Genomic DNA, 24,028 nt, shown 5'->3' with positions numbered 1-24,028 from the left:
CTGATGGCCTGCATCGCCATCTTGGTGATGGTAGTGGTGGTAGTGATGGTGGAGGTGGTGGAGGTGTTGGCATCCTTAAACCGTTCGCGTTCCAATTCATTTTTCAAAGCTAACCAAAAGCAACCCACCCACGGGTCCATTGGGCCGTGGATGTTTTTCCAACGTTCATTTTTTGGCAGCTCATGAATATTCATAGACATGAGCGGCCAAAGGACCGCGTGGACTATCTGACACAGTCAGCATTTCTGGAAGGGAAGGACTAGGTGGCACAGTATGAAGTGCTAGTGTTGGTGGTGGTGGCACATTACGCCGGGAGTATTTTGAAAACTGCTTGCCTTGAGGTGGCATTTCGGTGGGTCAAAGGGTATGCAGCATGAGAAGCTCTCAACTGGCACTACAAAAACATCCCATTAAAGCGAAGGAAGTGCCCTCGAAAATATGACTTGAAGATACTTTAATATTTATATTGTGTTCAGATCAGGATTAAACATTCTAGAGCCATCACATAGAGTGGAAGTAAATTTGAAAATTTATTGGCTCAAGAAAGGCGCATAAGAATGGTTTTAGTTTAATGTGTGTTTATGTTAGTGTCTGATTAATGGGGCTAAAACTTTGACCTTTGGGCATTGGCTGTTTCTTCTTCTTTGACTGCTAATTTTCTGGCTGACTTGGCACTGCGTTCTGTTCCTGACTCTGACTCTGACCCTGATCTTGATCCTTATCCTCATCTTTATCAACTTCCTTAACCTTCTCTTTATCGTTATTCTGGGCCTTGGTCATGGCAAACAGCTTGGTCCAGTGTCTGGCAATCTTGTCGTGCTCCTTACGATTGGTCTTATACTGATCGGCAATGCACATGACCAGCGGATCCTCTGGATTGCACTCACTCATCAGCACGTAAATGGATAGCAAGACCTTAGCGAGGTAGAAAGTAACAACTAGTAAGAATGAAATGGAAAATCACAAAACCAACCTTGGCCACATTCATCACTGGCGACCATCGTTCCCCGAGGACATCTAGGCAAATGGCACCTCGACTGTCCACGTTGCAATGGTATATCCTGGTGTTGAACCGGATGCGTGGCGGCCGGAAGGGATAGCTGGACGGAAATCGGATGTCCAACCGGAAATGACCGCCTTCGTAAACGGAGCCAGCTGGTCCGTCCACACCGGCCGTCCAACGAAATAGATCCTCCTCATACATATCAGCATTGCAATTCGGTGGTGGATGTTTCCGTATATCCTGCAATTCCCGCTTTATTCGCACCACACAGCCACTGATTGGTTGTGCCTTGTCCGCTTTTCCCGATGGACTGTGGCTAGTGCTGGCTGCTGCCTCATCCTCGGAACTGGTCATACTGGCGATCGACAAGGCTTCAACTTCAATGGGTTCTACTTGTGATTCAGCCTCGACTTGATTTTCCGTTACCGTTCCCGTTTCCGTTTCCGGTTGATTGTTCGACTGCTCGCTGGACATTTTGTTAAGTTCTCGTCCTGTTTTCGTTTCTCGAGTTTTGTTAGGATTTTAACTTGTATATAGATATGGCTTTAGGTAATTTTGATTGAGCGGGGCTGGATCACATGTTATTGGAAGACTTGTTTGCTCGTTTGTTCGTTTTCAGCCAATGCGCAAAGCCCTACTGATTTTCGAGCTCAAATCGGTGAACTATATTCCAAGGGCTACTTATAAGGGGAAGCCAAAATGGGTTGTTAGATATTTCTGCATGCAAATCAATATCTCATAAAGTTATACGAAAACCATATCGTAGAATTAAAGGTTGTTTTCCTGATCAAAGATCGCTAACCCAGCAGATCTAGCCATGTCTGCTTGGGCGTTTTAATGGTTTCATCAATAGATGGCGCCTTTTGCAGCGTCATCTACCGGAAGCATCAACTCCTGCCTTGCTTTTGAAATCAATTTGAAACTTTACTTCTATTCAGTACTTAATCTCACTTAATATTCTAACAAAAGCTGATATTGTTTTTACAATATATATATTTTTAAATAAAATCCACCATGAACTGTGCAGCTTGCGATTATAAGATGCTATCGCCGTTTTCGTTAATACAACAGTTTCTGGTCTATGTATGCCAGCAAGATCACTATCTATGCCTGCGTTGCAATAAGAAACAGAAGGGCTTCTGTGGAACGTGCCACACCAATACCTACATACTCTGCTTCGACCTGAGATTTAGGCATTTGAAATCGTTAAGTCCAATATGAACTCAAGCTTTCAGCGTCAATGGAAAGACATTTTATATAATTCGCAATGTGTCTTGAAAAGCAGTCGATCTCAATCGCTGGATAGAGCCGGAAAGACGAATCATTCGATTGGAAAGAGAAGTTCTTTCTTGGGTGAGACTACTAACAGGAAATGTTTACCCAGATTAACAAAATTTCGCAAGACAAAAGGCCTAAAGAATAAGGCAGACTAACAAGAAGTTGAATGAAACTAAAAAGAAACACAAAATTGATGTCACGGAGGTTTCCCAAGTTAAACGACGGATATCTAAATGTTACGATGTTGCGGGAAACTTATTTGAAAAGCAAGAAGTAAGTTGTAATGAAATAGAAAATCCCATAAAAAGTTCTACATATGTTGAAGAAACTCAATTAAATTCGAAGAAATAATAACGTCTTCTGATGAATATTCCTGTTTATCCTATGAAAGCTCAAGAAGTGGCCCTTATTTTCCATTGCAATTATCAAGCTCCGACAGCCAAAACTCTATGGAATTTAAACCCAACTTAAGAAACAAGCTCGATGATGGCGAAGTTTCCAGCATAGTCATCGATCAAGTTAAGAATGATCAAGTTAAGTGATGAAAATGAATGTCCAAAGTCCAATGGAAATTCCTTAAATTCACAGGATCTTCGAATAGAATCTTCTGACTCCGAAAATCAGACTCTCAAGAATGTAAAATCTTTAAATCGTAAGCCCGATCAGGGAGAAGAAAGCAGTAAAGTTTCTATATACATACACATTGATGTAGTCGCAGATCAAGTTAAGAAGAGTTATGAAAATGTAAGTACATCCAATGAGAGCTCAAGAAGTTCCAAGGCTTTTCAAATAGAAATTATTGGCGATAAAGTTTCTTTCTTAGTTAAGGAGTATCAAGGTAAAGAATATTCTAAGGATTCTACTAGAGTCAAGGATCGAGGTGAAGAAACTGAAATTATTTTGAATATAGCTACAGATCAAGGCAAGGAAAGCAATAGCTATTCTACTATGGTTATAGATCAAGCAAAGGAAAGCGATAATGTTTCGAATGTAGCTACAGATCAAAGTAGAGAAAGCGGCAAGGAGAAAGGTAAAGAAAACGATAAAGATTCAGCTATAGTTAAGGTTCTAGTTGAAGAAAGCAAGAATGATTCTGCTGCAGTTATGGATCAGGATAAAGAAAAAGATCAAGTTTTTGCTATAGTTACAGGTGTAGTTAAAGAAATCGATACAGAGTCTTATATATCTGGAGAACAAGTTAAAGAAATCGATAAAGATTCTACTATAGCCACAGATCTAGTTAAAGAAACCGATAAAGATTCTCATATATCACGAGAACAAGTTAAAGAAATCGATAAAGATTCTCATATATCTAGAAACCAAGTTAAAAGAACCGATAAAGATCCTCATAAATCTGGAGAAAAAGACAAAGAAATCGATAAAGAATCTACTATAGTTACAGGTGTAGTCAAAGAAATCGATAAAGATTCTCATATATCTGGAGAACAAGTTAAAGAAATCGATAATGATTCTTATATATCTGGAGAACAAGTTAAAGAAATCAATAAAGATTCCACTAAAGTCACAGATCTAGTTAAAGAAATCGATAAAGATTCTATTTTCGTCACAGATCTAGTTAAAGAAATCGATAAAGATTATAATGCAGTGATAAATCAAGCTGAAAGCAGCAATAAACTTCCCACAATAGTAACTAAACAAAGTGATTATCGGGATCTACGATCATGGACTAGAAAGAAAAGAGAACTACAGTTGAAATGTATAAACGACATATATACGAACTCCGAGCCCCAAGAAAAGTATGTAATCTTTGGTTGTCAATTCCTTAACAAAACTCCCTGGCTTCCAGGAACTTCGCTTTGGCAAACATCGGAACCCAAAAGTGTGGCCGTTGATCAAGCTAGACCAGTACGTCGAGTTCGCTATATAAACTCGAATGATAATGACTCGCATACAGAAATATTCGAATATACTGATGATGATGATGATTTCGTTAGGAGGAATCGGTATGGTAAAGTGGCTTTGCCAATTCCAATCGATAATTTGTATACCTTTCCCTATATAACCAAATGCACGCTATCGAATTGCCGAGAGCTCTTGAGTAAATACTGTATCAATAGGCATTTCTACACAGTGCATTGCCTGCAATGGATTAGGTTACGTCAGAGATTGAATGAGGCCCGGATTATCGATTTGGACTTTGGAGAATGCAACGTTGATCGACCTGTAATGTAAGGCTGTGATACAATTAGAGGGTGTGATCAATGATTGTAGATATAACATGGATCCATATCAGAAACTCTTATCCATCACCATAATGACCAGGCAAATACCATTGAATGAGATATTGGGTAAATGCGATTTGGATCAGCAATTGACATTTATCTGGGCTGAAACGATAACCTCCATGAAATTACCCCTCAGGATACCCATCACGTTGTGGGACAAATCTGGTCTTTCACCCGAAAGTACTATATCTTATACCGGCAGTCTTAATCATTTTCGAACCAACCATCGTCCTGCTAAATTGATTAGAGCTGGCAGTGTCATTCTGCTAACGGAAAGTCAAATGAATGCTCTGACTCAAAATGGCAAGGAGAAGGTGGGCTGTCAATTAGCCGTCATGGTGGGACGGACCATTGCCGGTCACTACTTAAAGCAAAAAGCAAAGAGGAAAAGTAAGGAAAGCGATTTAGGAAAAACTATCAATTGGAGGAATGTTAAGAAAATTTGGAAAAAAAATAAGAAAAGAATTGGGAAAAATTATGATAAATGGAAGGAGGATAAGAAGGAAGTAAGGAAAGTGCCAAAAAGAATATCAAGAATAGAGAACACTACGAAGTAAAAATTCAAGAAAATAATTAGAAAAAATTTAGAATATTATCAATCTAAAAATTAAGAATCAAGAAATTAAGAATATGGAAAATATTTGATGGGAAAATTAGAAAAAAGAAGGATCAGAAAATAAGGAAGAAGGATGTATAGAAAGGCAAATTTTTACGTTTACAATTTTACAGAGTTCTTTGGCACAGAATTAAAAAAAAATAGAAAATAAACAAAACACACTACCATAACAAAAACTATTCCTATTTTTTAACTAAAAATACCAAAAAATAGTGGTTTAAAATGCAGCTTGTAAAAAACTTAATTAAAGATCTTTCTGTAGTTAAGCAACTTAAAGGTATTAACTGGAATATTAAACTCCCCTCCCATTCTTTAAGTATTCCTTAACCTTAAATCAAATTGGCTTCTATTTCTTTTTAGATACTTCTTTGCCATTTTTCGCGCTCTCTCTCTCTCTTTTGGGGAAATTAGGAAAGTGAGGAAAACAGGACAGGATGATGAGAGGATGTGGCCAGGAGGAGAAAGCAAAGTGGAGAAGGCGAGAATAGATCTAAGGAAAGCGACACTCAATTTGCGAAATGCAATAAATTGAATGAAAAGTGTGAAAATGAAGAGGAGTCATCAGCATTGGCGACAACACTAACGACCAGAACAGAGAGAGAGAGACAGCAACAGGAGCAAGCGAGATAGAGCGTGATAGAGCAGAGCGCTAAGAAAGCCAGAAAATGTAAATGAAAATTAAAGAAAATTTAATAATAAAAACATCAGCATAAAGTGAAACGCATAAAATCCAATGAAATGTAAAAGGCGCCCGCTGGACTTTCTTCCTGTTGTGTGTTCTCTGTCCTGCCATCTCTTTCTATGCCCTATTACCCATCTCTTTCTGTCAGTGGCTTACGTTAAGGGGTTTCTGTATGCTCAATCTGCTTCTTAAAAGTTCAATAAATAAATATTTCGTAATGGTTTTTTACTTCTAAACTATTTTCTAGATTATCTTGAGGTAAGTTCCTAAGACTTATGTCTTAAAGAAAACCCCCTCCATCTAGAAAATTAACGCCTACGCCACTGCACGGATGTATGTGGAAAATAGCGTCGGGTAATCACATTTCTCTGGTATAGTATGGCAGTATGGCAGTGTCCTGCAGCCGGCAGGATATGCTCAATTGAACATGTTGATTGCTGACAGCGCGTCCTGACCCACCGAATCCAACCATCGCTACCATTCAACCATCCAAACAGCACCACCCCACTAAGCACCAAGCACCAAGCACCAAGAACCAAGCACCACTGCAAATGAGGAGTCAATTGAAAATCAAGTTAGAGCTGGCTTTAATGGAATTAGTTCTACATGGCAGCGAGGCATCTGCGAGATGCAAACGCAAACTCAAGCTCAAAAGCGAAAGCACCCAAGGATGTATGCGAGCGAGAGCCAGGCATTACCTATAGTATAGCTCCGGAAGTTCCACTTACTTACCTCTGAGTATCTCTGTGTGCTGGGGTGCTTCAGTAGTGGGTGGTTAGATAGATAGATGAGTGGAATGGTTGGTGGATGATGAGTGGTTCGTTTGGATGGCGCACCTAGGCAAACATTTAAATGGAGCTCGATTGGTGCGCCCGATGGGTAGCGTTGAAAAGCGTGTAAATGAAATTAGAGAGCTGCTGCCACACCCACAAAATGCCAGGCAACACGCCTTAAAAACACCATGGCACTAGTTTTGTGAGGTATACCCTATGGTAAATTGGGATTTCTGGGCAAGGAGATGGTTTACTGAGTTACTAGCTAGATTATTATTCACATTAACAAATCCCTAAACTAAGTCCTATAACTACCTCTAAAAGGTAGCTTAAGCTTAAGTCACCTCAAAAGTGAATTCTTTTAAGCCATTTATCTGAAGAATTTGCTGGCTACAACATTGCCAATGCCATCTTGAAGCTTCTCGGAGGTGGAAACTAAAGCGATATCGTTGAGGAGGACTCGGCAGAAATGATTGAATGAGTGGGGCGAATTGGTGCATGAATCAATGAATGAGTGAGTGCACGAAGGGCAATGCTATAAAGTGTAGCCACCGTTACTTCAGTGGGTGGTTCACTCTAGGGTGGCTCGCTTTGGGTTTTTCTGACGCGACAACTGATGGGTTATTGGACGCTTGTGGTCCCCGGTTCTCCTGTATGTGTGTGTGTGTGTGCGATGTTGATGGTGCCAGCTCATGGCTGCCTTGTACTGCATGTGTGTTTGTGTGTTACTGCATGTGTGTACTGTGTGCAACTGCCTTTGTAGCTTAATTGAATTTAAGTGCGACGCACAATATGCAATATTGCAAAATGAATCATCACATGTACTACTACACACATACAGCCACTCCACTACACCCCACTCTCTGTCAATTTTCCACACACACACATACACATATACACATACACATACGCTACAACACACTTTTCCTTTAGTTTTCCATGAAGTGCATTTGACTTTGTTGCACGATTTGTCGCCGTACTTGAAGCGTTGGCAAACCATCCGCCATTTGCCAAAACGTCAGTGTCAAAAGGGCCACCTTAACTTGGCTAAAAACTTTGTTAGACTGGTCGAAAATTGTTTCTATTAACTGCGAATGCAGCTAAAACTGTTACTAACTGGGGGTAGTATATGTACTTAAAAGTCACTAACTGGTACTAAGATAGGTACTGATTTGAGGATCAAAAAAAGGAAAGTGTAGTTAGGAGATCAGAAAGAGAAGTTAAAACTTCAACCAATATTCTGTTCATTTAATGACATTTAACATTTTTTAAGAAGACTTCTAAAGGCTTTTCTTTAAAGAAAATAAAAAACCCTCAACCGATCACTTTAACCGCCGCAGGTCGTAATTTGTAAGTTGAAAATTTACTTTTTATACCAACTAAGGATGGAGTTTAATTGGTTTGGGTGCCAAGTGAGTACTCGCTGGACTCATGATTTTGAGTCTGAGTTGAAGTTGCAAGCTACAGTGGGAGGGGGGTGTCTCTGTCTCTGTGTGGGTGCAAGTGAGTAAATGAATGCACTCATGTGGCACTCACTTGGTCCTGGAAAGTGTTGTGCTCAACTTAAGGGCATCGTTAAATGTCGCTTTAAAAAGTTTTGTCCCCGTGCCGTCGGGTTTTTTTTTTTTTTTGCTCTCTACCTCTCTTGCCCCTCCAGCCACGCCCCAATTTTCCCAACATTTTTCCTGTCCTGTTTTCACCCATCTTATCCTCCCCCCTTTTTTTTTATTCTTCTCACCAACCAGTTACGGCACATAAACAAACAGTGCCAAACAAACAACTCCGATGTACGATGTTCCACCTTTCTCCACTGCCACTCCACTGCCCCTCCACCATCCCCGCCGCCTTCCACCATGGACTGGCAAATAAAAAGCACTGAGCGAAAATCGATGTGCATAAAAGAGTAGCCAACAAGTGGACAAAACAAAACAAGCCAACAAAAAAGCAAAAAAAAAGTTAAAGAAAAAGTTAAAAAAAATTTGGAGAGGAACAGGATGAAGGAAACTTGGACCAGTTCACATTAGGGCTGAACACTCCCCTTCCGTAAATAAAAAAGAAAAATGTCACACGGTTAAAAACAAGGACACCTTTTTTTTAGGGCTAACACGACCTTGAAGTACCCATTATCTATAGTTTGAGTGGAAATCAATCAATAAAGTAGGAAAAAGAAGGCATAGGAAAACCTCTCTTAAGTCTGTCTTTAATCTTATCAATAAGTATTTAGCCGTAAAAAATATATTATAAACCTACTTTTACAATGTGTCCTGATAGCTTGTACCTTAATTTTTATAAATATTTTCAAATTTTTAACATAATATTTACCAAAAGCATTTTAAAATTAGCTTTTCTGGCATTTTGGTTATGTTTAAAAAGAAATTCTTAATAGTTTTATCCTAAATAAAGTTATATTTTAACTCTCTACTTTGCAAGCATTATTTCTATTGATACTTTTATATAAATCTCATTTCTATCTAGCACAAATATACCTCTAGAGCAGCTTTTGCAGGGTATCAAAATACAGGAGAAGAGAAACAATTTGTAGGGCCGCGTTTTGGCGACCAACGCAAACACTTGGCACTTGGCACTTTTTGATGTTGTTAGTGGCCATGTCTGCTCTCCAGTCTGGTCCTGGATGTGGACAGGGAAAGGGACAGGTAGAGGGACAGTGAGAGGGACAGGGAGAGGGACAGGGACAGGCAAGGACAGGGAGAGGGACAAGAAGGAACCGGAGTGACCACCATTCCTGCAGGTGTCGCCGCCGCGCAGACTTGCAAACTATGCACATGGCGGTAAATACTCCGCTCGCCATGCGGCCAAAAACCGCGTTCCATTGCCGTTTCCCCTGGCCAACTCCTCAGTAACCTTCCCTACAGCTCCTCAACCTCTCCCATACTAAACCTCCTCAGCAACCAAACAAGAAGCAACTCCTGCCGGGCGTTTAAATTTACTGCCCTCAGGCATTTCATTTGGTGTCGCAGCTAAATGGGGAAGGAGTGTCTGCCCCAAGTGCCACACCAAAAAGAAAAACAAATAATGGGAAAAATGGGGGAGAAATAGCAGCAACAGCAGCTACCGATAGGTTAGCATTGGAAATGGCTTAGAAATATTTGGCAGAAGGGCAGCTAAGTTAAGATTCGAAAATGTAAACTGAAAGATGGAAATTAGAAGAAGTTTATTGATGAATTTTAACTAACTTTTGGTGAAGAAATGCCGTCTTAACATGAAAAATCTAAGCTAAGGCTGCTCAGATATATCTTTATCAGCCAAAAGTAGAAACAAACATTTTAAACACATTGCCATAATTTTCTTAAACAACGTTTAAGTCTGAAAATAGTTTCAAACTATGGTTCAATAAACGACTATTCGATTAATTTGGTTTATGGCATTCATTCGATTTATTCGAATGACGCAAAATAGAGCGACATCGACATTGCAATTTGCAGCGCTGTCGGTTATCCAATAAACGGCGGCTAATAATAAATTGAATCAACTTTAATTCGACCCCTCCTCACAGCCTCTATATATAGGTATATATCTTTATATATATAGTAAGTCAGCCAACATCCAACCACCCACAGCATTTCACGCGGAAATCAAAGACGCTTCCTTATTTTTCTTTAGTTTAAATTGCAGGAAATTACTTTCCAGTGGCAGAGTGGCACAGGACTTGTCTTGCCACTCCTCCTCCTCCTCCTCCTCAACCTCTGCCGCCAACGTTTTTCCTATCATCTTTTTCCCTGATATTAAACTCAAAGGTAAGCTCTGGGCAAAAAAAAAAAAAAAAAACCAAAAACTCTCGCCTCCCTTTTGACCATGCGGATATTGAGAAGAGCAGCGAAATCTTAACTGCTACTTATCGAGTCGCGCTTTCATTTTGGCCCCGTTGCCACGGAAATTCATCAAAATCATATAAACTTGTTCCCTGTTTGCTTGACTGGCCCCCGCCCACTTTTCCACTTTTCCACCATCGCTTTTCCACGAAACTCATCTCGAATCTTGAGTCTTGAGTCTCTGGCTATGGCTATGGCTATGGCTATGGCTCTGACTTTGGCAGCATTGCGGTCTATCGTTTGGCCAAAAACTTTCCTTTTGGACCATCTGCATGTTTTCTTACACGGTTTTCCACGATAATCGGCTTGATGTTGCTTTTGTTGTTATTGTTGTTGTTGTTTTGGTTGTTGTTGTGGTTGCTGGCTGGTGCGGCTGCCAGTGGCACTTGAGCAATATTTGATTTTCCTCTTTGATGCCATTAGTTTTTCTTTCATTCGTTTTTTTTGATGCCCTACAAGAGAGCTTATGTCTTTGTCCTCATGCTTAGTCATATTCTTAGTTAATATTATATTTAAGCTTTTAATAAACCTTAAAAAAAACTATTCTTAAATAGAAACTTAACGTACATATTAAGTCTTTAACTTTTGAGAAGAATAACTTAACTAACTTTTTAAAGAAAACTTCATAGGAAGTTGCTGAATCTTCATACTTACTCTAAGTTAGAGTATTTATAGCATCGACCTCACTACTTTGACATTTGATGGTTTGATATTTTTTTTCGTCCTGAGCCTGGTTCTGGTCTTGGTACTTGTCCTGGTCCTGGTTCTGGTCCTCCATCTGAATCTGGGCCTCCTCCACCTGGTACCTGGTCGCAGTCTCAGTCTCAGTCGCAGTCGCAGTCCGTTTCCTGGCGCAAATCGCGCACTCCAAGATAAACTTTTGTAAATGAAATTGCAAAATATATTTCTTTAGCTCCGCTTTGCGCTCTCCACTTGCTGATTTCCCCCCCCCCTACCGTCACCCTGCCACCCTGCCACACTGCCACTCTTCACTCTCCACTTTCCACTTGACAGCTGAAGCAGATAATGCGTTTTGCCACTGTTGCATTGCCCCAGAATGGAACCAAACGGAATGAACGGGGGTTGTAAACGGATGGTGGGTGGTGTTCTTGTTGTTGGGTTGGTCCTGGGCGGTCTTGGGCTGCCTTGGGTCCCCTTTTGGTGCTTAGAAACCGTTCGAGTAATCAAAGCTCGACTACTTGCAATGCCAAAGCAATCAGCTGTCGGGCCCAGGGAGCACCTGGAATAACAGTTGCCCCACGCCACCCAGTTCTTCCCCATCTATATATCCCTTATATATATATATATGTGTTGTATATATATCTTAATATGTGAGTTGGCAAAAACAATCACGGTTTGATGGGTATTAGTGATGTGAGATGACTCGTGACACGAAGCATAAGAAGGTGGCACATTCTGCCTTCTAATACCAATCAAAGGAGCATAATAATCTCTTAACTAAAATACAAATTATAAATATTATTTAATCAGAAACTTGTCAACTTATTAGACTGCTTTCTTTTCTGTTTCGTTAAGAAACTATCTTAAGAAACTAATAAGTAAGATGTTCTGAGACCACAAGAAAAGGGCAAAGCCAAGTAAAAAACAAATAAATAAAATTCCAGATTCATGAACCTCAAACTAGGCAAAAAACATCGCCAAGTTTTCCACGTCTGGCATATATGAGAAAAATGTTTGTTGGCTGCACAAATAGCTAGCGCAAGTACGAATGTGTGCAGAAGTACGAGAATTTCAACCCAAAAGGCAGCTAACACACACGTGGAGCAGCGCAATCTCAGTTGCATTTTAATTACCGAATCAAAAATCAGGCAAGCGGAAATACTTATGAATTTCTTATGACGGAGACGACGACGACGACGGCCAAGACGGCGTCGCAGCCAGCGCTAATATCAAAAAGATGGCACAAAAAAAAAAAAAAAAAAAGAGCAGCAAGAAGAAAATTTTTGGGAGGAAAATGTGAAGAAAAAGGCAGCAGCCGAGGCAGAAGCAGCAGCAGCAGCAGCAGCAGCTGCTCACATGAAATTCCATTCACCGCCCACGAAACTGCTTTAGTTTTCGGCAGAAAATAGCAGAGGGGAGGTTAAAAAGTTACAGAAATATAAAAATATGTTTAATATTTAAATATTTTTGTATGTTATTAAAGAAATTTTAAGGCGCTAATAATTATTTTTCTGAATAAATTTTCATTTTTTAACTTTTGCCAAACTAGTCAATCTCCTCTCCGTTAAAGAAACAAAAACAAGAAACACAGCAGGCTCACTAACACATCTGCAGGCAGTCAGACAAATTGGTTTAACACACACACACACACACCCACCCACACTCACACACACACACACACATATAGCCAGGACATGTATGGGTGCATATGGAAGCAGGATTCAACGTACAATTGCAAAAGATGTGAAAGATGTTTAATTCAAGTGCGGGCGTTTTTGGGCCAGTATCCGTGTCTGAATGTATCCTTGTATATATGCATCCTGCCTGTCTGTCTGAGGGTCTGGGTCTAGGCCACGCCCCCCTACCCTTTAGCTAGCCGCCCTTTTTTGCGGCTGCTGCGGTTGCACTTCACTAAAAAATGATATACTACTGACATTTCGCATGTCTACTGGCCGAGGGGGGTTTGTCTCCATTTCGAATCCTTTTTGAAATCCTTTGCATTTAGGATACTTTCGGCACATCTGCAAGGGCACTTGTACACGCCCATTAGGGTGAAACTGAATTCCCTTTTGCGCCTTCAAGACGAACTTGATGAGCCGTGACAGGCGGTTTTGGTTTCAATGTTCGATTTGGCTTTGGCTTCGTGGCTCATCAATAACGATATATATAGCCTTTGTCTTTTCTGTGCTGGGCTTTACCAAACGCAAGTGCAATGAAAATGATGATCCACTAAGAAAATGAAGACTACTAAGCCGTAATTAAGTTAAGTACTCAAGAAATTCGAGAGGAAGTAATGGCAAAAGAACAGTTTTCACTGTGGAAGCCTAAGGAAAATCTACCTAAAGTCTCACTGTAGCTAAACATTTCGCAGTTACAACACCTGTAAGCACACACACGCACACAGAGTAAGTGTGTGTGTGTGTTTATTTTTTCCTCTATTTTTTTTTTGGGGCAAGGAACTTTTGGCAACATTTTCACCCGTTGGTAATTTGTCTGGTGCCGCGCCGCCACTGCTTTTGCTGCTGCTACTGCTACTGCCAGCCAGTGCAGTTCCACATATTTGTGTTCAACAATTATTTATTTATGAGGTAAACATCATTCAGATGCAGCGACGGTGGCTGCTTTATGAATATATAAATGCCATGCCCCCATGTCATGACCAACGCCAACGCCAACGCCACCCGCCCCGCACCGAAAGGCCATTAGATTGGCTGGCTGGCCAAATGACCGTTGCAAATTTGATTGCATTTACATATGCAGGACACAGATACTCGTGCACTTTTGGGGGGTCATCATCAGTGGGGGTTAAAGCTGGAGTCATTATTTTCGCTTAACCCTTGACACCACTTACATAAGCTAAAACGAATTTATGAGCTAATAAGGCTAATAAGAAGGTACTTGGCTTAAGCAAAAATAAAAAGAAAATCAGTTTACTGAAGAAACTTTCTTACTTTTTAGACTAAATATTAAAAGAAAACACTTAATAGCTTATCATATTAATAATATTTTGTAAACTTCTATTAAATATTCTATGAAATTCTGATTCTGATTACTGATTTGTGGCTCAAACCTTTCCTGATTAACTTCCCCAATTAACAGACTTAACTCAGCCCAAAAACATTCTCACCTTAACCTTAATCCGATTTAAGCCTAATCCTTCACTATCTATATATATATATCTATCTATAGTCGACTTGAAATGGAATTATATTTGACTCGTCTCAATATGTGGATTTTATTGTGTTGGCTGGGATAATTGCTTCGAAGGCAGCCATTCGATTCCATCTCTGGTCTCGTCTCAGCTTGCCATGGTTTTTGGCCCTTGGCCTGCTCAGATAGAGTGGCCTTATCCAGATGGATATATATATATAGGGAATATACACATATATATAGGGACAGCGGACTTGGCCATTGTTTGGCTGCTGCTCATTTGGTTTTGGCTTATTGGAATGGCGAATTGGCAATTTGCTGCACTTGCCGCGCGTAACAACTGAATATTGAATATGAAGCGATTGCTTGGCGGCTTCCCCTGGCACGTCCATAAATATTTGATGCCGCCCACTTTCCACACACACACACACAGAGAGAGAGACTATACGTATAGAGGGAAAACCAGAATGCAGAAAGAAAAATGTGTGTAATTGTGCACTACTCATATGTGCGATAGGGAGGGATCTCATAAGGGCAGCGATTTCATAAAATGCCACACCACAGATCCAAAGAAGAGCAGCGCCTAAATTCAGAAATTCATTGCGAATCCCGTAGCCAGGGCAACCCACCTATGATTATGCAAGAGGAGATTCATTTGTTACACTGAGAGAAAATATTAATTAGATTTAAAAATGAAAATTGGAGAACAAAGAGAAACTTCCTACAGAGGAGAAAATTACCTAAAGCTTACCTAAACTAAAAGTAAGTAAAAAAAAAGACAATTCTAGTCAACATTTTCTCTCAGTGTACATGTTTTATTCAGCGGATTGGGCTGCGGGAGTCGGTTATTGTATATCGCAATATTCTTATTTAGTTTCATTGTATTTTCTTCGGTTATCCACCACAAGGGGCATAAATATTTGAGCACCTTTAGTGGCCCAACATCCTGCGAATTCCCATCATCCTGTTTTCCAAGCTTTCCACTTGCCTTTCCTTTCCTTTCCTTCCCTTTTAGGTGGCAGGAAAATATTTTGAAATTGAATCAAGTGCGAGTGCGAAAGAGGATTAGGAATTGGCTTAAACCAAATGAAATTGGCCAGGAAACATGATTATTTAATATCTTTAAAACAAAAAAATGTAAGTAAAAAGGTTCAAAAGTAAACCAAATCCTTAGAGAGGACTTTTTAAAACATATTTTTAGGCAACTTCATAAGTTATGATCTGCTTGCAGACCCTCACGAGACTAAAGATCAACTTGTTCAGCAGAAAAGTCAAGCTAAGAAACCCCTTTTTGGTGTTTAAAAACAACTGCCCTAAAATGTCTCACTCAGTGTCAAAGCAGCATTCGAACTGCTAACACACAAATGTCACTGGATATTTTGGCTTGAATTGAGTGAAAGCCAAACCGAAATCGTTTAAAAGTTAAGGCCAAGTTTGTGCGTCTTTTGACTGGAGACTAATATATCCCTAACGAGATTTTTGCAATGATGATGGCAAAACGGTTGCCTCGACTTTCCTGTCATTAAATCGCTGGAATGTCTGCCTGTTTTCTCTTTTCCTCTTCTGTTTTTTTTTTTGTGTTTCAGAAAAGTGGTTGTGGAAAATGCGAAATGCGTTTCCCAAACACAAAACAAAATAAAAAAAAGAAACCAGAAAAATGCCGACCGACCGACTCATAAAATGCAATGCTGGAATAAAAACAAATTCACGCGGGTGCGACAAACCAAATGACAAGCCCATTAAGGACTCACCCATACCCATACACATGTACATAGCTCACCTAGCCATACAGAGAGAGAGAGATTTTTCACGCATACACGTCGGAACACGTCTGTGTTCGTAACTTTTGCAATGATTTCGCCATTAGATTTTATTTGCACTTTCGTTGACATTTTGCGCAGCCCAAAACAACACAAAAACAAACAACCCAAAAAGGATATATGGGAATGGGATATACACATACATACATACATATATATATATGCGGGGCAGAGGATGTCCTGTGGTGCATAACGTTTTAAAGCGGCTACAAAATCTCCAAAGCACACTTGAGTTAAATCCAAGGAATATGCTACGACCTGAGACAGGTGCTCCTGTTTCGTCGAAGTATGGTATGGTGGTTGATGTTGTTAGTGGGGATGATGCTGGAGATTCGGAAGGAGCAAATACGGAGTAGTAGATGTGCCATTACCACAGTCAGACAGATGGAGATACATCCAGCAACCACATATGACACTTGTTAACCCACCAACAGCAAGGCCCCCCAAAAACTGGCTGGACGGTGGGCGGCTTTAAAGGAAGAGAGTTGCGATTCTCGACAAATGCTGGGGCTAAAAATGGCTAAAAAATACAATTTAAATTTATTTAAAATTCTTAACTATTTAAGCTTATTCTGTAAATAAGAAATTTTACATTCAAATACCAGAAAAGCTGTTAAAAAAGGTTTAAAAATTATTAAATTATTAGTTAGGTTAAGTTAAGTTAAAACGTGAAGCAATTCAAGTTTCTTCTCACTTAAGCAACTTAAATGAAAACCAAAAAAAGGTTAATCAGTATTTTAAACAATAAAATGTAAACTTTTTTTAATCTACAATCTCAAACATTCAGCTATAGAAAAGCCAAGCGCACAGCACTTACAAGAAGAAGAGGTCTATAGAGCAAGGATTTCAGGGTATGGCGGCTGGAAAAAGGGGAAGCAGCCGTTGGGACCAGAGCACATTACACATGGAACTGGACTAGTTCAAGACAATTCTCCGTCAGGATTTTGGACAAACACAGAAGCCACGACAGAGACGAAGCATACAGTGTGTGAAAGAGACGGAATGTGTGATAGAGGAGATGACGACAAACGCACACCAATAAAAACAAACGAAACGATAGGACATTTGGAATCCTCATTGCAACGAAAGTGATTTTAATAATAAATGAATTTTTTTCCCCTCTCTCTCAAGGGGGGGGGTTGTGTACTAGGTACCGAGGAGGGCATGGCCTTAACCTCAGTCCCGTTTTGTGGCCAACTATCCTGGAATTCGCACCCCCCAAGCCCATTCCTGGCTCGCGAATTTTAGGACTCTTTTGGGCAAAATCAGGCGAATGCCGCATCAGCAAAGCATCGAAATATTGAATACGGTTACGCAGTACCAAAAATGAACATCACACGCATTTGGCATTCAATGAGTACTTTGTGTTTTTGCCAAGATGGAAAAACTTAATGAAACTACATATGATATGATGGGAAATTCATAGAAGAAACTTGAACAAGAGAAGAAAAATCAAAGCTATTTAAGCTTTAAGATGGAAGTCCCTTAAAACTATATAGATTAGCAGACTTTGTCAAGGTATAGGGTATTAGTAGTCAAGCTCTCTCTTTCATCTTCTTATCTACTTAACTATCCTGGAAAGATTCCCCCCCCCCAACAAAAGCGCAATTACTTTGGAAGACTAATGAAAGGTAGAATTTCAACAAGATCTTGGGAAAACATAAATAAGTCCATACAAAGTCGTTCATAATTCGAGCCGGAATTATCCTCAACTCCATCGTTTTGAAGTGGAATTTGTTTGGTGAATCGACTTCAGCCCATCTGTCAATTTGGCCCACCACATTACTCATTCGCCTGTTGGCCAGTGTTCATCCAATTACTCGAAAGTTTCCTATTCTCCACCCCCCGCCTTCCGCATCTCGGACGCCTTCCAAATGGACTGTAAACTAATCCGAGACCGCGAAACGAAGTGCTCAAAAATTAATAGCCTGCCTGTGAACATAACCTCAAAGAGCCTAGAACCAGAAACTCATAATTATAAGTGGGCGGGCCGCTGCCCTCCCTCTTCCTGTCTCACTCTCTTTCTCTCTCTTAGTCATAACTCATAAACATAAATTTAAATTAGAAAACAAATGAAAACCGCGCCGTGTCGTTAATTTTCTCAGCCATCCCTAACCCATTTTCACTGTCTGCCACCCCGCCACCGCCTCCTGAATTTTCCATCCGACCTTTCTAATTTATCCCCCCCTTTCTTTTGCCCAACCACCATGCACTCTTTTAATTCCATTCACCTCAGGAAAATCCGGCAAATCGTACAATATTGAAATGAATCGAGCGAAAGTCGGCAAATCGGGTCACCGGGTCAAGGTATGCAAGCGGAAGATCTTTTCCTACTTTTTTTTTTCTGAAATGAAGTAGTGGGTTAAAAGCTTTTCTGAAACGTGTAATAATCTTCAGCTTAACTCTTTGTTTTTTGTTTTTTTTAAATATTTTTTAGCAGATGCTTTTCTGGGGTTTTTCTTTGGATTTTTGCAAGTTTCTAGTTTAAAAAATCGAATTTTATTTTATTAAAAAATGCCAAATATTTGGTCCACCTTTTGATTTTTTTGTAATACAACTTATTAAGTATTTCCCCTCTATCTTCATATATAGCCCACCCCCATACTTCAGCATTTCCATCTAGGATATCGGGGATATATGAAAACCGCAAACGGAGATAAGCGGATGATGAAAGTTTCGACAGAGCGAAATGGCGAAATACAACATAAACAACAAAATGCGACCACAATCGATGGATGAGGATGGGTTCTGGAACTCGAGAGAGGAGGGATGGGTCTTGGGATGGGATAGAACTGGTCCTAAAATAGGGGGCTGGAGTGGCCTTGCCTTTGATGTGGCCAAAAAGCAGGACGAACAACTTTTTATTCCATTCCACTTGACTCGACTCCACTTTGCTACGCTTTTTGTTGGCGGATCTTGATTATAAGCCACATTAATGCACAGACATGCTTTCGAGAAGTGGAAAAACAACGGGTCGGAGGGTCGTAGGAAAATGGGGAAAATCCGAAAGAGAGAGGGTTGGCACTAAAAACCCTCCCCACAGTGGGGGGGTGGGGGAAAACTAGGTACAGCTCTTTGGCGGTCAGCACTTTTAATTAAAACAAAACAAAACAGGGCAAAAATATAGTAGAAGAGGGAATAATGGCGGACAGAAAATAGTTAAATAATGCATGAAGTGCGTGCGAGAAGGAGGGCAATATCCCCAAGAAGAAAGACAGAGAAAGCGCGACAGTTGGAGCCAAATGAAGAAGTTCCAAGTTCGCAGTTCGCAGTTCGCAGCCGGCAATAAAATGTAGACGCAAAATGTGCGGAAAATGTGATGGTCAACAAATTATCAACAACAATAACCCCGAAAAGAAAAGCAGGAAGTCAAAAAAAAAAAAACAAAAATTAAAGAAAATAAAAAAGGGGAGCAGCGAAAAGAGAAACAGAAGCGGAAGCGGAACGAAAAAAACTGGACGGGTCGCAAAACAAGTGGCTGAAAAAGGCGCTACGAATGAACAGCTGTGAACTATGACCCCGGCTTTTTGTTCCCACTTTTTTTCCCAGACATTTAGCAAAGCCAAAAATAAAGAAATGAATTATATATAAATGCACTGAGAAAATAGGGAAGCTTCACAGAAATAGCTCTTAATTTAAATGACTTTCTAATGGTAGACTTTCTAGGCCACTGAAAAGTATGCTATGGTTTTTCCAAAATACGGACCTAATCAAAATTAACTAGAAAATAAGCAAATCTTACTTTTCTTTTAGGGTAAAATCAATTTTTTGGATTCAACACAAACAAAAGGCAATTCCCTAATACTTTTTCTCAGTGGATATATGTTGATATAAATAAAAGTGGCCCACAAAACGGACGTGTAACAGAGGCCACCAACTTTTTGCCCGTTATTTAAGGCGCTTGCCTTGGCAGCTGAAGTTTCTTTCCCTTTTTCGCCCATCGCTGGGATTCTAAATTGGTATTATACGGCTTAAGTGGGCGTTGAAGAGGTTGGTCGGCAAGGGGATAGGGTCAAGGGTAACTAACAAAGAGACACCTGATGATAGTTCTTAATAGAGCTTAAGGGAAATGAGTTCGGTTAGCCAAGGCTTTTGGCTAATTTTCAAGGCAAGAATTAGTCGTTGGAAAAGGACTAATTTGATTTCTTTTTTTGGTTTAAAATTGTTTTGTTTTAGAAGTATGTAATATTTTGCCATTAGTTAAGGACGTAGAAAAAGTGACAACAAAATCGTTATTAAAACATTTTCTCTGGCAAAATAAAAAGCGAAAACTTGTTAAAAACTTCTTCGAAAAGCCGCAATGTCCTGCCAGTTCCATCCATTTCAGACACTCCGATTGATGGACCATTACTACGCTTCAATATTTCCATGGAATGCCAGTGTATGAGGCCAGTATGAATTCAAAAGGGTAACCAAGCAGCAGGCTCTGGTAAAAGGGAGTAGAAATTAAGTTGTTACTTTTGTGAGCTCCACTTTCTGTGTTTTCCGTGTGCCTTTCTTTTTCTTTTTTCCTCTACTCCATCATATTGTCCCAGCAACGACGAATGGCAGACATTGAAGTGTTTGTGCACTGAGAGAAATTGTTAAAATATTTATATCAAGACTTTTATATTTCTAAATAATTAGCTTAGACTTTTAGCTCTACAATATGATGGGAATAATGGCTAAAATAATTTCTAAAATTTATATTTTTAATATAAAACATAAAGTAACTTAGAAAAAGGCAGTTCTTAACATAAATATTAGACCTAATTTAGCTTATTAAATATTTAAAAACTTGATTAATTTCTTGATAAATAATAATATTTACTTGCTAATTTCTTAAAATTTCCCCAAAAACTTTGTTTGCCGTGCGGAAATAGAGTTTTCCCGGGCCAAGTCCGTTTTTGGCCTGGCCTTTTTCGTCTCCTTTGCCTTCCGTTGACTGTTTTTTTTTGTCTTCCTTGCCCTGGCGTAAAACCTTTTGGCCTTTCATTTTGGTCAGCTTGCACTTGGCCAGCCAGTCGCTGGGAATGTTTATTGTTGCTGTTGCCGTTGTTCCTCCGCCTTCGACCACACCCCCTTTTTCTTACTTTTGGCCAGCCTTTTTTGTTTTTTGTTTGTGGCTAAATACAAAAGGCAGCTGGTTTTTATGCCTACACCCGCCTTTGCTTTTTTTTTTTTTGGCCACTTCGAAGTAGCAAATGTCTGGCTTTCCAGGGGTTTGAAGGGAGGTGGGTGGCTCTTTGTTGTTGTTGTGTGCCGGCTACGTCGGTTGTTAGTTGCATGAATATGAAGTGGTCTTATAATCCACACCAAACAACAAAATGACCCAAGTGCGAAATTAAAAGGCGAAAATGTGCCAGAGGCGGGGTAAAATGGGGTTGGAAAAAAGGAAACGGGCTGAAACGTGATGACTGCAAAATGAAGACGTTGGGAACCGGAAATGCCTCGAAATGTATGCGACACAAAAACAGAAACTCCTCCCCCACCCTCGTTCTAAAAGAACAATATAGTTGATGTTCCGGCAATAAGATAGCTGCTACTCAGGTTGATTTATTGTCTGTGGATTTCCAGCAATTAATAGAGAAATAGAGGAGGGGAAACTCCAATCTTTATGCGTAACCAATTTGAAAGAGTTTTTTCTTTTGTTTTTTTGTTAATTATAATTAAGAAATCTTGGAACTGGGATACTTTTTACAGATTTTACTGGTAGTTCGAATATTTTAAAAGACTTCCTAAGAAAAGACACTGTGTTTTTCCCTTATTTTTCAACATGAGAAGTTCTTAATAATTACATTTTATATTTTTGAAGAAATAAGCTTTTTTTGTGTTATTTTTTAAATATTTTTATAAACAAGTTCTAGCTTAAAAGAATATAATCCTATATTCCTCAACTTTTCCATAATTTTAAATCCAAAAAATCTTTAAAAAAAATATTTCTTTATTTTTATAACAAACATAAACCAAAATCCTTATAAATTGATTTGTTTTCTCGTTTGCCTTTCAGTATTTCTGAGCAAAACAAATAAATATTTTAGCCTCTTCTTGAGCTATTATTGGATCAAATGAAAACAAATACTTCACGTTGAGCTTGTGGAAAATCCTTAAGACTTTTTATTGTGTTTTACCTACATTAGCAGTGCCAGTGATTTGTTGCCACAGGTAATTGAGATTTATTCGAATGCCTCGAGCAGGGGGTGGCTTACAAAATCAGAACGAGAAGGGTTAAGAGTTTTGTGTGTTTTGAACTCAAAATTCAGCTGATATTTCAGTTAAAAGACCGCTGTCCGAAAACAAAAAATAGAAGCCGGCACATCTCACATCCTGTTAACCGAATTCTATTAGCCGTGATTTCTCAATTTCACTCTCGGATTCTGCGCTTTGGTAAGGAAAGAGATTTCAGCAAGATGCTGTCCTTTCGTGTTTTCAATAATTATGGTTAGGTTCGAAACCTAGCTAAGTGTTATGGAAATCAAATGGAAATTTAAAGAGAACATTTTCCTTTGCTCTTCGGCTCTGTTAATTCTAGAATCATGCGCTGTTCTAGCCCTTTACACTCTTCAAGAATTTCTTGAACATTTTAACTCTTCGTTTAATTTGTATAACAGCTCAAGGACTGAGTCACGGCTTATCCTTTGTGTTTATGGGCACTTTCCATTCGGAGTCCACAGATACTTGTTGCTAATCCCATCTGCGATTATTGTTAATCTACACTTTTTCCACTTTGAATGCAATTCGATAGGAAATAAAATTATGAGTTCAACGAGGTGTGGCACTTTTTTGCATCATTCTTGGCAAAATACTGATTTTAAAGCCTAAAACTCAGTTTCAGGTTTCTAACAAAAAATTCTGATCAGGAAGGCTTTGAGGGAAAATGTCAGCCGGGTTAGGCCTTTCATTAGCTTTGAACATCAGTTATTCAACTACAGCTCGAAGACGAAGCACTAAAATTCTTTCTATCTTTAAGTATTTCGAAAAAGTTGAACTTAGAATGGAAAACGGAAACGAGAAGTCACTTCCTCGTATTGGTAATGTTAATAAACCGAAATAAAACCAAAGTTCGCGTGTGAAACAACCAAATTCAGTACAAAAACTTTTAAAGAATCTTTGAAATTAACTGCCGCATATCTCTAATAAATTGTCAATTCTTGTTCTTAATAGAGATTACCAAGGAAGAAGTACCACGGAGTGTGGGCATGTCGTATTTGGAGAAGAGCTCTTCATGTCAGACATTCGATGACGCCGTGTTGACATCAATGAGGGAAAAAAAGCCACTTGTTTGGCGTACTGCTCGATCCGAAGGAGATGAGGCGGAAACCGAGGCTGAGGTTAATGCGAAATTTAGGGAGGTGGTGAACAGGATTCAGAAAAGACAGCCAGAGGACGCTGAGCAGTCATCGTCCCTTCCAAAGCCAGAAGAGAATTAAAGAAATCGGCGCCTGCCTTCTTCTGGTATGGAACCAAATTTAAACGTAAAAGGTTCCATCACTGCAGTGATTCCCGAAGAAGCCTTCCTAAGAAGCAGAAACCAGAGACCAGGTAACACTCCCCACGAGCAGAAGTAGATGGCAGAGTGAACAAGGAGCTGAGGAGTGGCGTTGGCCACGACTGCCAGCGCTTGAAAAGACTTTCCGAATGTTGACCTTGTTAAAATTTATTGTTCTAATAAAAATATTGTGGTTAATATTCCTTGAAGGGTTTTAGTTCTAGATTTATCAGAGCCAGACCCTTAGCCGAAAGATCGTCTGTTCTATGCAGCCAACGATGGAATATAACCGTTTTTATCACTGACCGTCTGCTTTTAATAACGATTACAATGAGATAGAGCATTCCTTATTCCATTATTGGCTTCGTTATGAACAAAATACAGTCGTTTTAGGGGGAAAATGATGACAACCCTAAATTAGCATTTTTGATTATCAAATTTAGCTAAAAATGGCTAAAATCAATATTTTTAGCTGTGAATG

The 24,028-nt window shown here is 39.5% G+C and overlaps 4 protein-coding genes across 4 annotated transcripts; 3 read left to right on the top strand and 1 right to left on the bottom strand.

Annotated features, from left to right (window-relative positions):
* Window positions 1-437: 437 nt before the first annotated feature.
* Window positions 438-1,791, bottom strand: LOC108103949 (ubiquitin-conjugating enzyme E2 11). Its single transcript, XM_017209713.2, has 2 exons — window positions 974-1,791; window positions 438-915 (listed from the first exon to the last, which is right to left on the bottom strand). The coding sequence occupies exons 1-2, from the start codon at window positions 1,475-1,477 to the stop codon at window positions 652-654; spliced, it is 768 nt and encodes a 255-aa protein (XP_017065202.1). The 5' UTR covers window positions 1,478-1,791; the 3' UTR covers window positions 438-651.
* Window positions 1,792-2,226: 435 nt separating this feature from the next.
* Window positions 2,227-4,474, top strand: LOC108103948 (nipped-B-like protein B). Its single transcript, XM_017209712.2, has one exon. It carries the CDS (start codon window positions 2,807-2,809, stop codon window positions 4,472-4,474), a length of 1,668 nt encoding a protein of 555 aa, XP_017065201.1. The 5' UTR covers window positions 2,227-2,806.
* Window positions 4,475-4,520: 46 nt separating this feature from the next.
* Window positions 4,521-5,857, top strand: LOC108103950. The gene has a single exon (XM_017209714.2). It carries the CDS (start codon window positions 4,521-4,523, stop codon window positions 5,082-5,084), a length of 564 nt encoding a protein of 187 aa, XP_017065203.1. The 3' UTR covers window positions 5,085-5,857.
* A 17,103-nt stretch (window positions 5,858-22,960) lies between these two features.
* On the top strand, window positions 22,961-23,816 carry LOC108103827. Its single transcript, XM_017209513.1, has 2 exons — window positions 22,961-23,089; window positions 23,223-23,816. Exons 1-2 carry the CDS (start codon window positions 23,053-23,055, stop codon window positions 23,486-23,488), a joined length of 303 nt encoding a protein of 100 aa, XP_017065002.1. The 5' UTR covers window positions 22,961-23,052; the 3' UTR covers window positions 23,489-23,816.
* The last annotated feature ends 212 nt before the right edge of the window (window positions 23,817-24,028 follow it).

This window comes from Drosophila eugracilis, unplaced genomic scaffold, assembly GCF_018153835.1.
Source record: "Drosophila eugracilis isolate 14026-0451.02 unplaced genomic scaffold, ASM1815383v1 contig_408, whole genome shotgun sequence".
NCBI lineage: Eukaryota > Metazoa > Arthropoda > Insecta > Diptera > Drosophilidae > Drosophila > Drosophila eugracilis.
Note: the sequence above shows the minus strand (reverse complement) of the source record. Positions and strands in the feature narration are given on the sequence as shown.